The sequence below is a fragment of the Mixophyes fleayi genome, chromosome 1 (assembly GCF_038048845.1).
Source record: "Mixophyes fleayi isolate aMixFle1 chromosome 1, aMixFle1.hap1, whole genome shotgun sequence".
NCBI classification, from domain to species: Eukaryota; Metazoa; Chordata; class Amphibia; order Anura; family Limnodynastidae; genus Mixophyes; species Mixophyes fleayi.
Genome location: NC_134402.1, coordinates 55383700 through 55397023, shown reverse-complemented (window position 1 = coordinate 55397023; position 13324 = coordinate 55383700). Strand labels below are relative to the sequence as shown.

Below are 13324 nucleotides of genomic sequence, written 5' to 3'. Positions count from 1 at the left end.
CCCCCTCAGACACAGCATACCCCCCACAGACACAGCATACCCCCACCTCAAGACACAGCATACCCCTCCAGTCAAAGCATACCCCATCAGACACAGCATACCCCCCAGAAACACAGCATACTCCCACTCCAGACAGCATACCCCAAACCTACAGACACATCATACCCCCTCAGACACATCATAAGCCCCCCAGACACATACACATGCTTACATAAGCTGTACTGCAACTCCTCTCCTTGCTCTGCAAGCTGCTGGGACAGTGTGTGATGTCATGCACTGTCTGGGGACCGAGAGCTGCTGACAGCTGTCAGCCTGCCCCTCCCCCCATTCATGGGTGCCCGCCACCCGCTGGAGGAAAAAAAAAAGTAATTTACATTTATTTTTATCTGCCTGGCTGTTGGGCCGGAACTGCCGTTCGGTATTTTATGACATACACGATTATGAGCTCTGTTCCATTAGTACCAGCACAAGATGAGTATATTGTGAAATAATTATGCTGTGTATCTGTCTTTTTTGACATGCTGCTGAATTGTTTTTATCTGACTTGCTGCTATGGATGACATAATGGAACAGCTTCATTTTTGACTTAAATAAATTGTTTCTTTATATGGAGTGCCGGTTTGTTAGACAGGAATTTATGTGCAACCTATTGAACCTGGCACCCGCTATCAAGTTTTTGGATGTCTTGTGCGGCTCTCATTGACATGTAGGTGGGTGTGTCACCTGCTCATCAAGCTAAGGCTGGGGGAGGAGCGTCATGTATAAAAGCTTGATTGTGTTATTTGTTCAGGGAGACCAACGCTGGGGAAGCTGGCTGGTCTTAAGTGAGAGCTGGTCTATGTATAGCTAGCGTTTAGGGTCTCCATAATTGCTGTGAAAGTATACAGTGTCAAAACATTTACCATCCTGACAATAAAGCTACATAAAAGGGAAGAAGTTGTTCGCGTGTGCTTCAGCAGTAGCGGGCTCTTGCCACAAGATATATATATATATATATATATATATATATATATATATATATATATATATATATATATATATATATATATATATATATAAAACCACTACGGCATATTGGAGACTTTCCAAAAAGCAAAAAAAAAGAAATTCAGTCCTGGACAGTTTTTTCTTCTCCACCTGAAAAGGAAAATTTGAGAGGTTTTTCAATGGAAATAAATGCATATTTTAATAATAAAGTAGAACAAAATGAAAGCTAATTATTTCCTTAAACCTAATATGTTTTTTAACATCAGGGATTAAATAAGAATAAGAACCTTGATGAGGAATTTGTCATTAAGCACACTGGCGCTTTTTGTGAGTTTTAGCCCTCAAGATGCTGAGTCACAAATCATGTTGTATACAGTATGTACTGCACCATTTACTTTTAGTTAGAGATTCCAAATTTAACATAAAACAGCAATTTTACAGCTGTGTGAACTGAAGTTGCACATGAATTGTAAGCAGAGAACAGATGCTAGTGCTGATAATAGGCTTGGTGGAAGATAAATGAATTACATAGCAGACCTTCACGAGACAATGTGAAATGTTGCTCTGTTAAATGTCACTGAATATTTAATACTCTCAACATAACACTTTCTTTTCCATGTTTTCAATTCAATGAGTTTATGTGACCAATGAGTGTTCAACTCTATTTTATTTCTTTGCTTGCTGAAATAAGGTTTAATTTTTATCTTATTGCAATAGAAATGTTATTACTGTAGAGTCATGCAGAGGGCTGAGTACTGGCAGACATTTGTTCTGTTATGTGTCTATGATCAGGTGAAGACCATATTGTTCTTATCATGGTTGAATGGTAGCTAATCTGATTTAAATGATTATGCACCTGGTAGAAACTGCATTTCCCATTAAGCTCATTCTGTGAAAGAATGAGAACAGTTGCTTACTTGTACAATGCAGAAAACTACTGTACATTGGCTCGCTCATCTGCCTTCTTTATGTCATTAACATAGGCAAAGCGAGGGGGGTAGGGGGGGGGGGTTCCTAGTACCTGGAAACCCCGCTCCAAGCCTGGGGCACTGTATAATTGAGGTGGCTGGACACTACCCCCGCTTCACACAGCTCTGCTCGAAAAGAGAGAGCTGCATTCACCTAACAGTAGTGCACGCAGCATTGCCCATGTATATTATGGGGATAGGGAGAGTTGGAGAGCAGCCAAGCACTTTCTAAAATTATAGCCACGCCCCCATGCATGCTGGTCACACCCACTGGCGGCGTGGTGTAGAAACCCCCCTCTGCAAATCCTGCATTTGCCCCTGATTAGGGTGTACGTCTATATATCAGTAGTAGGCTTTAATTCCTTGTCTTTGATTGATCTGATTATTGTTAGAATATCACTTAATAAGAAGTGAGGTATCCTTGAATACTGATAGTTTTATTTCCAACACAACATATGATAGAGGCAAGTTATTAACAGGGTAAAATCAAACTTATTCTCCCCCTCAAGAGTAAAACTCTGAGTTTTTATACTATCCTAACACATACCTTCCAACTAACCTAATGGATTCTCAAGCTAACGATAGATATGTGTATTTATATGATTTAAACTAAAGCAGCTTTAGCTTGAGAACCCATAAGGTGTTTTTTAAAGGATGTGGATTGTGTTTTAAGGTTCTACTGATATTGTGATGCCTATTAAATTTATATTATCCATGGGAATTATGCATGTTGCTTTTTGGGTCTAATCAATACATATTTATATTTTTTTGTGTCCGCCACACATTATCTATGGAAATTTATGCAATGTATTGTTTAATGTGTTATGTTTATGTTTATATGATTATTAGATAATTTGTTAATCATATAGGATATAGAAACAAATAGTTGTGACCTAGATCTGTCTGTTTAGCTGCATTGGGACTATACAGCTTTGTATGTAGTACATTAATTGGGCTACATACATATATTAATTGAGATTTAAATTGCAGCTGACCTTTGTAGTTGTAATGCAGTAGTATAATGTGATTAGTTTATTTAATTGGTAAGCTCTATTATCAAACAAAGTAGAGGCTATAAATACCGCTGGATCTTGTACATATTTATTTTTATAATAAGGAACTTGTTGCCTATCTATATATAATGGTAGCTGAACTTAAAATATTATTGGAGATCAGTTTGCGATTGGTTTATGCATTTTCTGTCAATCGATTCCATTGGGATTATTTACTACAGATACTATGATAATAGGTCTAGAGTGAAAACCAAAAGATGTGTGTCTATTGCGCGATATGAGTCACTGTGCTGGGATTGGCTCACAGGAGTCATAGGAGCCGCCAGGAGAGATTGTTTGATTTGATCACCATGCCAACAGGTCTATCATTGAAATATGAAACTATGTTCCTATTTGACATTGGTAGTCACATGAGCGCTATTTCAATGTATAAACTCGTAATGAGTTATTCTTTTTACCTCTAAAGAAACAGCTACTTAGGCTGAGAAACGCATCAGAGATGCTGAATTTGGCTTTACATGCTTTGGAGTCTATGGACACTTATAACCCAGGGATTTGTTATCTATTTATAAAACTCAACACTGGTTATTACTTAAGGAGCTTCTTTCAAATTTCTCATTTGTTATGAGCGTTTTGTCGCTATCCAATAACGATTGTCGAATCCCGATTTGTGTTTCCAACGCACAAATATTTATTCTCAAAAAGTATTAGAATATATTCAAGCGAAATAATAATAAGTACAGCTGTTACTTATCGCAGGCGCTCTGGATCCAGTGAACAGTCATTCAGGTCTGAAGTCTGTGGTCAAGGTGACTGAACACTACATGAGAGCTACTGCTTATATGTACACAGAGATACAGTGAAACAATGCAGGTGGTATAGTTTGCTTCTATTGGTCCAGGCATCAGGAGGGTCCAGGGGGTTACACATCATAGGCTGATTCAATCTAAGGAATCCAAAGGTGGGGGTCTCTCCAGGGGATGAGCTCTGTTCTTCCCGCCAAACTGCTCTGTTCTTCCCGCCACACTCCAATTACAATCAGTCCATTTGCATTTGACAGTTAATATCATATTAAAGGTTTATTCCTTAACATCAATAACTAGAGTATGCAATGTGCGATCTCTTCGCCGAATGCACCGAAACAACTGCTGATGTAAAGGGAATTAATATGATCTTAGACATGACACATTTCTTTTAACCTGAACCATATGTATCACTTATATGCATATAACTTATAATATTACACATTAACACTACTATATTTCGACATAAATAACTATGTGTTGCAACTACCATTAATGTGTACTATTTTACAAATGTGTGTGTTGGTGCAAATGTATGTAAAAGCGTAAATATTGTTGTTTCCACGTGTTGCGGCTGCGTACGCCCTTCCACGCCGTAGCATGCCATACGCATCTTTTCAGACAAAGACAACCAAGTTTGCTCGATTTTAATTGAAATGACTTTATCCAATTTACTGACTTCGACACATTGATGAAGGCAAGCTGACACCTGGAAAGCATAGTACTAAGCTGATTAATAAATATCTGTCATTCGTGCTATGGATTGTTCCCATATTCTGGAGGGTTTTAATGAACACAGCTCATGCTTCCAGCTAATATACCCTTTAATACATCTATAAGGATTATTATTCATTTGGTGTTGAACATCCATTAGGACTATTCTATGTGAGATATTGAACTTTTTTTTCCTTTGTGGAAGGATCATTAAGAGGTTGTACGATACTCTCTCCCAATTGTTATGAGTTACATATCAATTGTTTTGATCTACTTCCAGTGATTATCTATTGGTTCACTGTATATCCTAATTATAATTAAGGTCCTTTGATATAATCTACAAACCATCACATGAATTCATACAGTGTGTTATGTATTATTTTTAAATTATTTTTAGGCCTATGCTGTTTTTGATACAATTATTAGGATGTTATAAATGTCTACTGTACATAAAATGCATTTTTACAGTTACTGCTGATTGCAAACACATGTTCTAGCAGGCATACACAGCCGTCATCACTAGTAATCGGCACTTACACCAGACCTGTAGCTGGTGCAAGTGAAATGACAGAAAAACACCTACCTTTGATATGCCCAAAGCTTGAATCGATTATTGCTGCATGCGCTCGAACTTGGCACGACCTTGCAGTACATTGTCTACATTCATACCCCCAGTCCACTCCTCGTTCCGCCCATGAAATTGTAGACTATAATTGGGGTCCTTTGCGCTCAAAGATGAATTGGATGTTAGTGCGTACACTGGCGTATAGTCCGGTTCTGGACATGCGCAGAGCAATTTTACACAAATATGGCACGTTTCCACATTTCCGTTAATGAATAAGGTCCAATGTGCAAATTATATTTCAACTACTATTTAGAAAGAAAAATTGCCAAGAGGTAATTATCAAATAAATTAATTACTTAAGTTACTAAAATGCTACAAATAATTCACCATGAGCAATTCAGTTCCCAATAATTTTAAGCTGTTGCATGCATGGTGCTGGCACGTTGTTTCCATTTACAAGAATAGGTGGACCTCTGACCTTATTTCTCACCATCCGACCTGCATTGTGATAACTTTAACAACAAGAAACATTCAAAAAACATTACATAATGACTTTTACTCCCATTGTAGATGGCTAATAGGAAGTGCCTGGTGTGATGTGAGGTTGGGGTCTGATGCATCGGAAAATCAGTGAAAATCACATATTCACTAATAGAATTTTAAAGGAGCTAATTTTGCCCTGAAATTTGGCTAAATTACAATAACAAGAATTTCTGGTGTTTTAGACACATCAATGAATGCACATTATAGCTCATTCATTTTGGAACCCTGGGCAATAACCAGTCAAGTGCAAGGTTTTAGGGATTGCTGGTCTTGGATTCACTACTGTTTGAAATTTGAGAGATGACATACTTGGTCATATCCTTTTCCCTTCATACATTATCTTGTGCATTCTTTTTTCAGTGTTTTAGTTAACTACAATGTTTATAGCTATTGCAAATATTGTATTTAGTTCTTGTTATTACATGAATTACACCTTTTTCGCCAATGTAAAAAGTAAATAAAAAAAATCGAAGTTAAAAAAGCCCAACTAGATTATGTTGCTATCTGTCTGTCTATCTATCTATCTATGCAGAGGCAAAACTAGCGAGCTGTGGGCCCTGGTGCAGGTAGGTGGTGAGAAAGGAACCGGTGCCCCGACCCATTGCATCTGCCATGCAGCGGGCTCCATTATCTTCATGTCTCTGGGGCACTGCACCTGCTAAACCAATGGTAGTTCCGCCACTGTATATCTATCTATCTATCTATCTATCTATCTATCTATCTATCTATCTATCTCTAGACTTGAAAATGTATATTACCTTTCACTTGTTGGTATGCAGTTCGAAACATTTTACATGTGTCTGGAAGAGATAAAATGTAAATATTAGAAAACCGTAATACTAGTTTTGGAAGAAATAGGTGTTTTTTTTTTACTTTTTTTTACCCAACTCTAAACCGCAGACACTAGAAAGATACATCTTATGAGTGGAGAAGATGTCACATGTAACCCCAGCCTGCTTGTGATAACAACTATAACAAGAGAATTTCTTTTTCTTATTAAATCTCAGGAAACATATTGTACATAGTAGCAGATGCAATGATTTCAATTTTAACTGTATACTAAAGATAACTGCCACCAAACTTGCAAGTAGCTGATTCCATTTCTTATAACGTCATTATTCTGCTTCAGATAGTCATTTCAGAGGAAAGACACAAAAGTATTTTATTTTATATTAAAAATAAAAGTAAAGGAGAGACTCCTGCCACTAGGTGTCTGTAAACCTCATCAGTTGCAATACAGCAAGCTCAGAAATGTTTAGCATTATGTCAGTGTTGACTTATTTTGATGAAAGTTAAGATTGTTACAATATCTGTGAAGACGATGCCATGTGTTTCTGTAATGAAAGCAGCATTAATTAGTCTGTCATGGTGTACACTGGTACACTGGGTTTACTAGAATGTTTTAGAAGAGATTCTCAACATTCTACTACGACTGATTTTTCTCAATTGTCAGATTGCATGGATTATAGATACAATGCCATTAAGAAAAGAAAATGAGTAACTTTGCACCTTGGCAAAACTATGTTGCATTGGAGGGGGAGGTAAATTTAAGATGTGAAGACAGATGTACAGTTGGGGTTTGGCATGTCCTAAACAAACCTTAAATTTCAGTATAAAATATAAAGCTATCAAATATTTGTTTGCTATATGCAAAATCAGTATTTTCCTTACATGCAAAATAATAAACTAATTTTCACCCCTTGCATTGTAACATGGATTGTCCAGGAGAAAACTTACTAATTTTTCTAGCTTTCCTTTCCTTAATGAACCAGGCCCACAGATTTCATCTTTTCTTCCACCATATATGTGGATTTTCTGTCCTAAGAAATGGGTCAATACAAGGGATACCTTGATGCCTGCAGGTATCACAGGTCTACTTGAATTTTAATAAATGAACTTCCACCACTACTGTTACTACAGTCTGTATAATTTTATTTATCATTAGATCACTAATTAACACAAAAGTATTTTAATTAAACCATATACTTTAAAAAAAAAAAAAAATAGACCAATAACTGAGACCTGAGAAACTTTTTCAAGTCATTCATTTTATTAATCAGATTTTACAATACATCAGCTAAAAACACGAATTCAAACTTATTTTAGGCATTAAAAAGCTGTTGGCATGGGGGGGTGTATTTAATGGTTTGCGTTGTAAACTGAGCTCTGTGATGAAGTGGGTAAAACTTGTTTATAGAGTTCATATGGACAGGTAGAACAATTAGAAACAATAGGCAACCGAAAATCTTGTATTGCACCTTAGATATTTTAAAGTAACAAATGATTTCAATATAATATATGGTGGTCTTTTTCAATCAATATGCAAATCTTAATGAATTTAAATTAATCTTAATGAATAATATACTTGTCATCATTATTATTTTGAAGGTCAACATAAAACACTGGGAAGCAAAGTTTCAAAGGTACAAAGCCTAAAACTAGATACAGAAATCTGGAGCAATCAACTGGTGGAGGTACAGTATGATACCACTTTATATTGTTTCATTTACAAATGTTTCTGAGTATAAACAGATCCTTTATCAATATATATATGATAACATAATCCCACTAACGGATCCTGTGTAGTTATCTCTAGAGATCATTAAAGGGCAGTCTTGATTAGTTTACATGGTTTCTTATGAACAGCTGTGAGCTCCAGCGCAGGGAAGTGGGGAGGAGGGAATCGGGGACCACAGCTCGCTAGTTCCCCGAGCAGCGGGTCCCATTATCTCCATGGGCCCCGGTGCACCGCACCTGCTGCACCAATGGTAGTTTCACAACTGAGCAGGCCCCTCCCTACCCTTTGTTTTCATGTCTGCATTTATTTTGTCTACTTTGTATGTCCCTGTTTTATGTATGTCCGCGGAACACTGTGACAATTTACAAATCAATGATAAAAATAATAGTAATGTGCAAGCAGTAAACACATCCAATCTGTGTTGTTTAAATTGATGGTATCATATTAAGGTAGTTGATTCCCATTTGTCCAGAAAATAATGAATCACTCAACAACAGCCATTATGCTTTGGTACCTTGCTCACCCTTTGCACTTTGTCATCACGATGATCAATATTTCCTATAAACAGTTCTGCTCCAGGTGCAGAAGATGTGCATTTACCAAAAGCCTAATACCTATCTGCATGAAAGAACAGGCCATCGAGTAACAATATATTCACTTAACATCTATTTAACTGTAACCACAAAACTATTATATTTAGTAACTAAGCAATAGTGTAAAATCATACTCAAGTCTCTTATATTATTTCCATATAAGGCTAGTAAATGCATATAAAATACTGAGGGTCCTAAACTTGGCAATATCACTATGCGGAATATCTAGTATGTAGCCCTATAAAATATATATATATAACTGTGGTTTGGTGATGGATAGTGGCTACTCCAGAGCTTTAATTAATGAGATGGACATGTAATGGAAAGTTTAATAAGTGTGGGACAGTTTGTAGATGTTGAACAAGTTTCCATAAATCAATAGAAGGATTTATAATACAAGATACTATGTAGTAACTGTATGAATTAAGGCATCAGGATAAAACATTTTCCTGATCATGCTGCTTAATTATATTATATGAGAGTAGATAAGGACTTCATTGGGGAGTAGACCACCATACTTTGGTCATCTGTAGTAAATTAAGAAGGTTTACATACACATGGAAATTTTAGTTTAAATACATTTTTCACCTGCACTAGTACAACAAGGAACAAGGACTAGGTATATAACATGGTGCTAGTTAATTTTGCAGATCTTGATGCAGTGTCTCTGAATCATATCCTGTTTGGCCATTTATTCCACCTTTCATCACTATAGTAATGGAAAGATGCTAAGCTGTGAAACCAGCAACATATATAATAGATGATTTCATTATCATTGGGTTATTCTTGTTTTCTTTTGGTAGCTTTTCATTGTTCTGGGAAATGAAAAAGTTAATAGCTTCTGGGAAGCAAATCTTTTGCCTGAAAACATTCTTCCTGTGACCTCCACTATTAATCAGAGAAGATTATTTGTCACACAAAAATACAAAGAAGGAAGATTTAAAAAGATACTTTCTCCTAGTCTGACTACTCAGCAACTAAATGAGGTAAGTATCTGAATGTAAATGTGTTATCTTTCACTAATTATTTAACACCAACACATGTTTCAGTTCATTTGATTATTTATCTATCTGTCATTGTTATTTATCGTATTATTACTTTTATTAATATGATCTTTAGCTTTTTATTTAGAAAGCGCTGGCATATCCCATAGATTGTAAGCTTGCGAGCAGGGCCTTCTCACCTCTTTGTCTGTTTTACCCAGTTTGTTTATTAGTTTACTGTGTTTGTCGCCAATTGCAAAGTGCTACGGAATATGTTGGCGCTATATAAATAAATGATGATATTACGCAGAGTTGTACAGTGAAAGGATCATGACATGACATAAATATTACATAGAGTGAAACAAATCAGAAGGTAAAGATGGTGGTATGGGGAACACGTAATACATATGGTAGTGGAATCCAAAATATATTTTGCAGTGGGGAAAGTGTGAGTGTTAGGCAACAGCAATCAGCCTACGATCATAAATCAGTCATTGGCAACCGACATTTCTGTGTAGCTACCGATGGTGTATAAGGTTGGAAGGAGAGACAGCAGAAGACCGAGACACGGAACATGAACCAATCACTTTAGAAATTTTAAAAATGTTGATAACAGCCATGAAATAACTGATTCCATTGTGACAGCTGCACAAGGAATACACCACACAAAAAAAATCATTTTCATGTTATATGCATTAAAATATAGCAGAAAGTCATGCAGGCAAACAAGCTGACATATTTTTTTTGGATTTCTTGATCACTGTAGGTACAGAGCGATTATATCTAGAAGATTCTTGCACAGCAGTCAGATCTCATTTAATGACAGCTCTTGTTCCATTTAGTCCATTATCTTGCCCCAGATTACCTAAAACATGTTGTTGCAGTGCGCTGAAGAAAAGACTTGAGCCCTGAAACATCTCTCACCATCTACTTTCTGTGATACTGCAAATTTAAATAGTTTTATCAACTCAACACACTTCTTCAATTACAATTTTATAGTGCACTGCTTCTTGTTTCATTTTTTAATATGCACACACCAGATTACCCAAGCCATGATCAATATTATTATATAAGTTTAGAGGATAAAACTTCTTGTCAGTAACACTTATTTGCTGGGGGAACATGAGCCTTATTGAATGCTGTATTATTTCAGCCAAAGAAATGGGGTGCATTATGCATATTGAAGTAATATATATAATATGATAAATAATAATAATATAACATATAATATAAGCATTGTAAATGCTCTTATATTCTATGCTTTAACTCTTTCTCATTCACTACTATTTGCTGATAATAAGTCAGAATACTTCTAGCTCTGTGTGTGCCTATGCACTTAAGTGACATAGTGATATGTACTATGAGCCATCCTTCCTCTTGGTAACCGTTTTGAGAATAGCCCCTTGGTTTCTGGACAGGATTGGCCAGCAAACGAAGCTCCTCCTTTTCCCTCAAATATATCATAATCCTAGCTGGAATACACTGTCCTTCAATAATGCATGATGTTACCTAGGACATAGAGCTCAGTTCACTTGATGAATGGTCTAACAAGTCAAGCAGATTGCAATGATCCTCATTGTTATCAGCAGGGGAGAAACACACTTCAGTGTGTACCAACTTCTATTTTTACACATAATGGGCCTGAGTCATTAAGGAAAGTAAGGCAAAAAAGGAGTAAATGTTCTCCGGGACAAAAGATGTTACAATTCAAGGGGTGAAAATGAGTTTATTATTTTGCACATAAGTTAAATACTGGCTGCTTTTTCATCTAGCAAACAAATACTTGATAGCTTTATTTTTACACTGAAATTTAAAGTTGATCTAGAACATGCCCAATCCCAACTATAAATCTCTCCTCACATTTTAAATTTACCTCTCCCTCCAATGGAACATGGTTTTGCCCAGGTGCAATCGTTTTTATGATTTGCTCTCCTTAATAAACCAGGCCCATAGGGCATTGTGTTGAGTTGCGTTTTCAGCATATAAAACACTATTTTACTTCTGAGCATGCACAAAGAGCATTAGTTTCTGAAGTAAAAAAGCATATTATAGCCCAATAATGTAGTTTGCGACCAATTAAACATGACCTCCATAACGCATTATTCATTTATATTTAATATATTGGAGTAAAGCTTGCCCTAACATGTACTGTAGTCTTAAAATATTTTTTTTCTACTTAATCTTATCATGTTTTTGAGAATGACATATTAATGGTTACTCAATATTATTTTGGAACAATTTATGGTTTTCGTAGGCCTTATGTACTGCAGTGACTAAACCTGATGTGTTGGAAACAATGATGTTAGTCTTCAGTGGAGCGGATGTCATGTGCGCAACAGGAGATCCAGTCTACAGCACCCCATACCTCTTAGCAAAGATGGCCGGACACTGTTTGCAAATGGAGTTCCTACATAATAATCGATTCTCAGGTAAGAATGTCCCGCCATGCATGCAGCATTGGACTGTATATTATGATTCTGCATTTTCTAAGACACTATTAGAAGACCTTATAGAGTTTTGTCCAGGCGTGTGCGTAGCCACTCTGCTTCATGATGTAAACCTTCTCATCCTTTGTATAGACTATCATAAATATTTTTATAGGTCTTGTGTTGCTCTGGTTGCCTTATTATAGTATGTCTGAAAAAATGGCAACACTTTTCTTAATATCAGATTTCATTATAAATGGACAGTGTTTTTGTTAATGGGGAATGTCATTCCTTGTTTTCATTCAGAAAATACTTTGAGGCTCAACTTCCTTGAGTAATTCCCAAATTTTATTGCAGAATACAAGAGAATAATAAAATGTTTTGAGATTATGGAATTTTATCTGATAGCTATAATAAAAGCTAAAATAAGGGGATTGTCTGGTCTGTCGCCATTTTTATAGTCAAAATAAGGAACAGATCACAGCCTTTAATGTGATTTATCCCCACCTATTTTTCATTTGTAAATAGTTTAAGAAAACAACAATTATTGTATTATATATTTGAATATATTAAAACACATTATTTAAACCCTTTTAGATTACAAAACATCAGGCAATCTCACAGAGACTGGAAGTAATGAAAATATGTTTTATTGTGGATTTTTGTATAAGGCTTCTTCATCCTCTTCTAAGATGTTGGCAAGCCAAAAAATTAAAGAAGGTAATCATTTTATTTTACTTGTTTTACTTCATATGTTATGATAATAGCCTAACCAGAATATTTTAAAAAATAATATGTAATGTTTTTTTCCACTTATTCTGTTATTAGTCAGCCCTCCAGGGGTTACTGTTCTTAAGTCCAAAATATTTCTTGCTTGTTGTCATTTTATTGATCTCTTTGGACGTGTGCTATCAGTTGGAGGAGCAGTGTTTATGACCCCTTAGATAGAACGGTTTAGTTTAAAAACTTTGGGGGAAATGTATCAAACCTTGTAAAAAGGAAAAGTGGAGATGTTACATACAGCAACCTATCAGATTGTAGCTATCATTTTCTACAATGTACTATATAAATCCTTACTAGACTGTGATTGGCTGCTATGGCCAACACCTCTTTTCCTTTTTAGAATGTTTGATACATTTGCCCATTTCAATCAAATGTCAGCATTACGGCTCATGGGAATAATCATATCTATACAGGTTTGGGGATGCCCT

At 35.9% G+C, this 13324-nt stretch overlaps 1 protein-coding gene across 2 annotated transcripts in view; it reads left to right on the top strand.

The window, feature by feature from the left end:
• Positions 1–13324, top strand: part of ARAP2 (ArfGAP with RhoGAP domain, ankyrin repeat and PH domain 2) — a 227216-nt gene that overhangs the window by 102335 nt on the left and 111557 nt on the right. For both annotated transcript variants that reach the window (XM_075194768.1, XM_075194769.1), the window contains exons 12-15: positions 7982–8067; positions 9508–9690; positions 11942–12116; positions 12711–12833. In XM_075194768.1, the coding sequence (XP_075050869.1) occupies positions 7982–8067; positions 9508–9690; positions 11942–12116; positions 12711–12833 (567 nt within the window). The remainder of the gene's footprint in view (positions 1–7981; positions 8068–9507; positions 9691–11941; positions 12117–12710; positions 12834–13324) is intronic.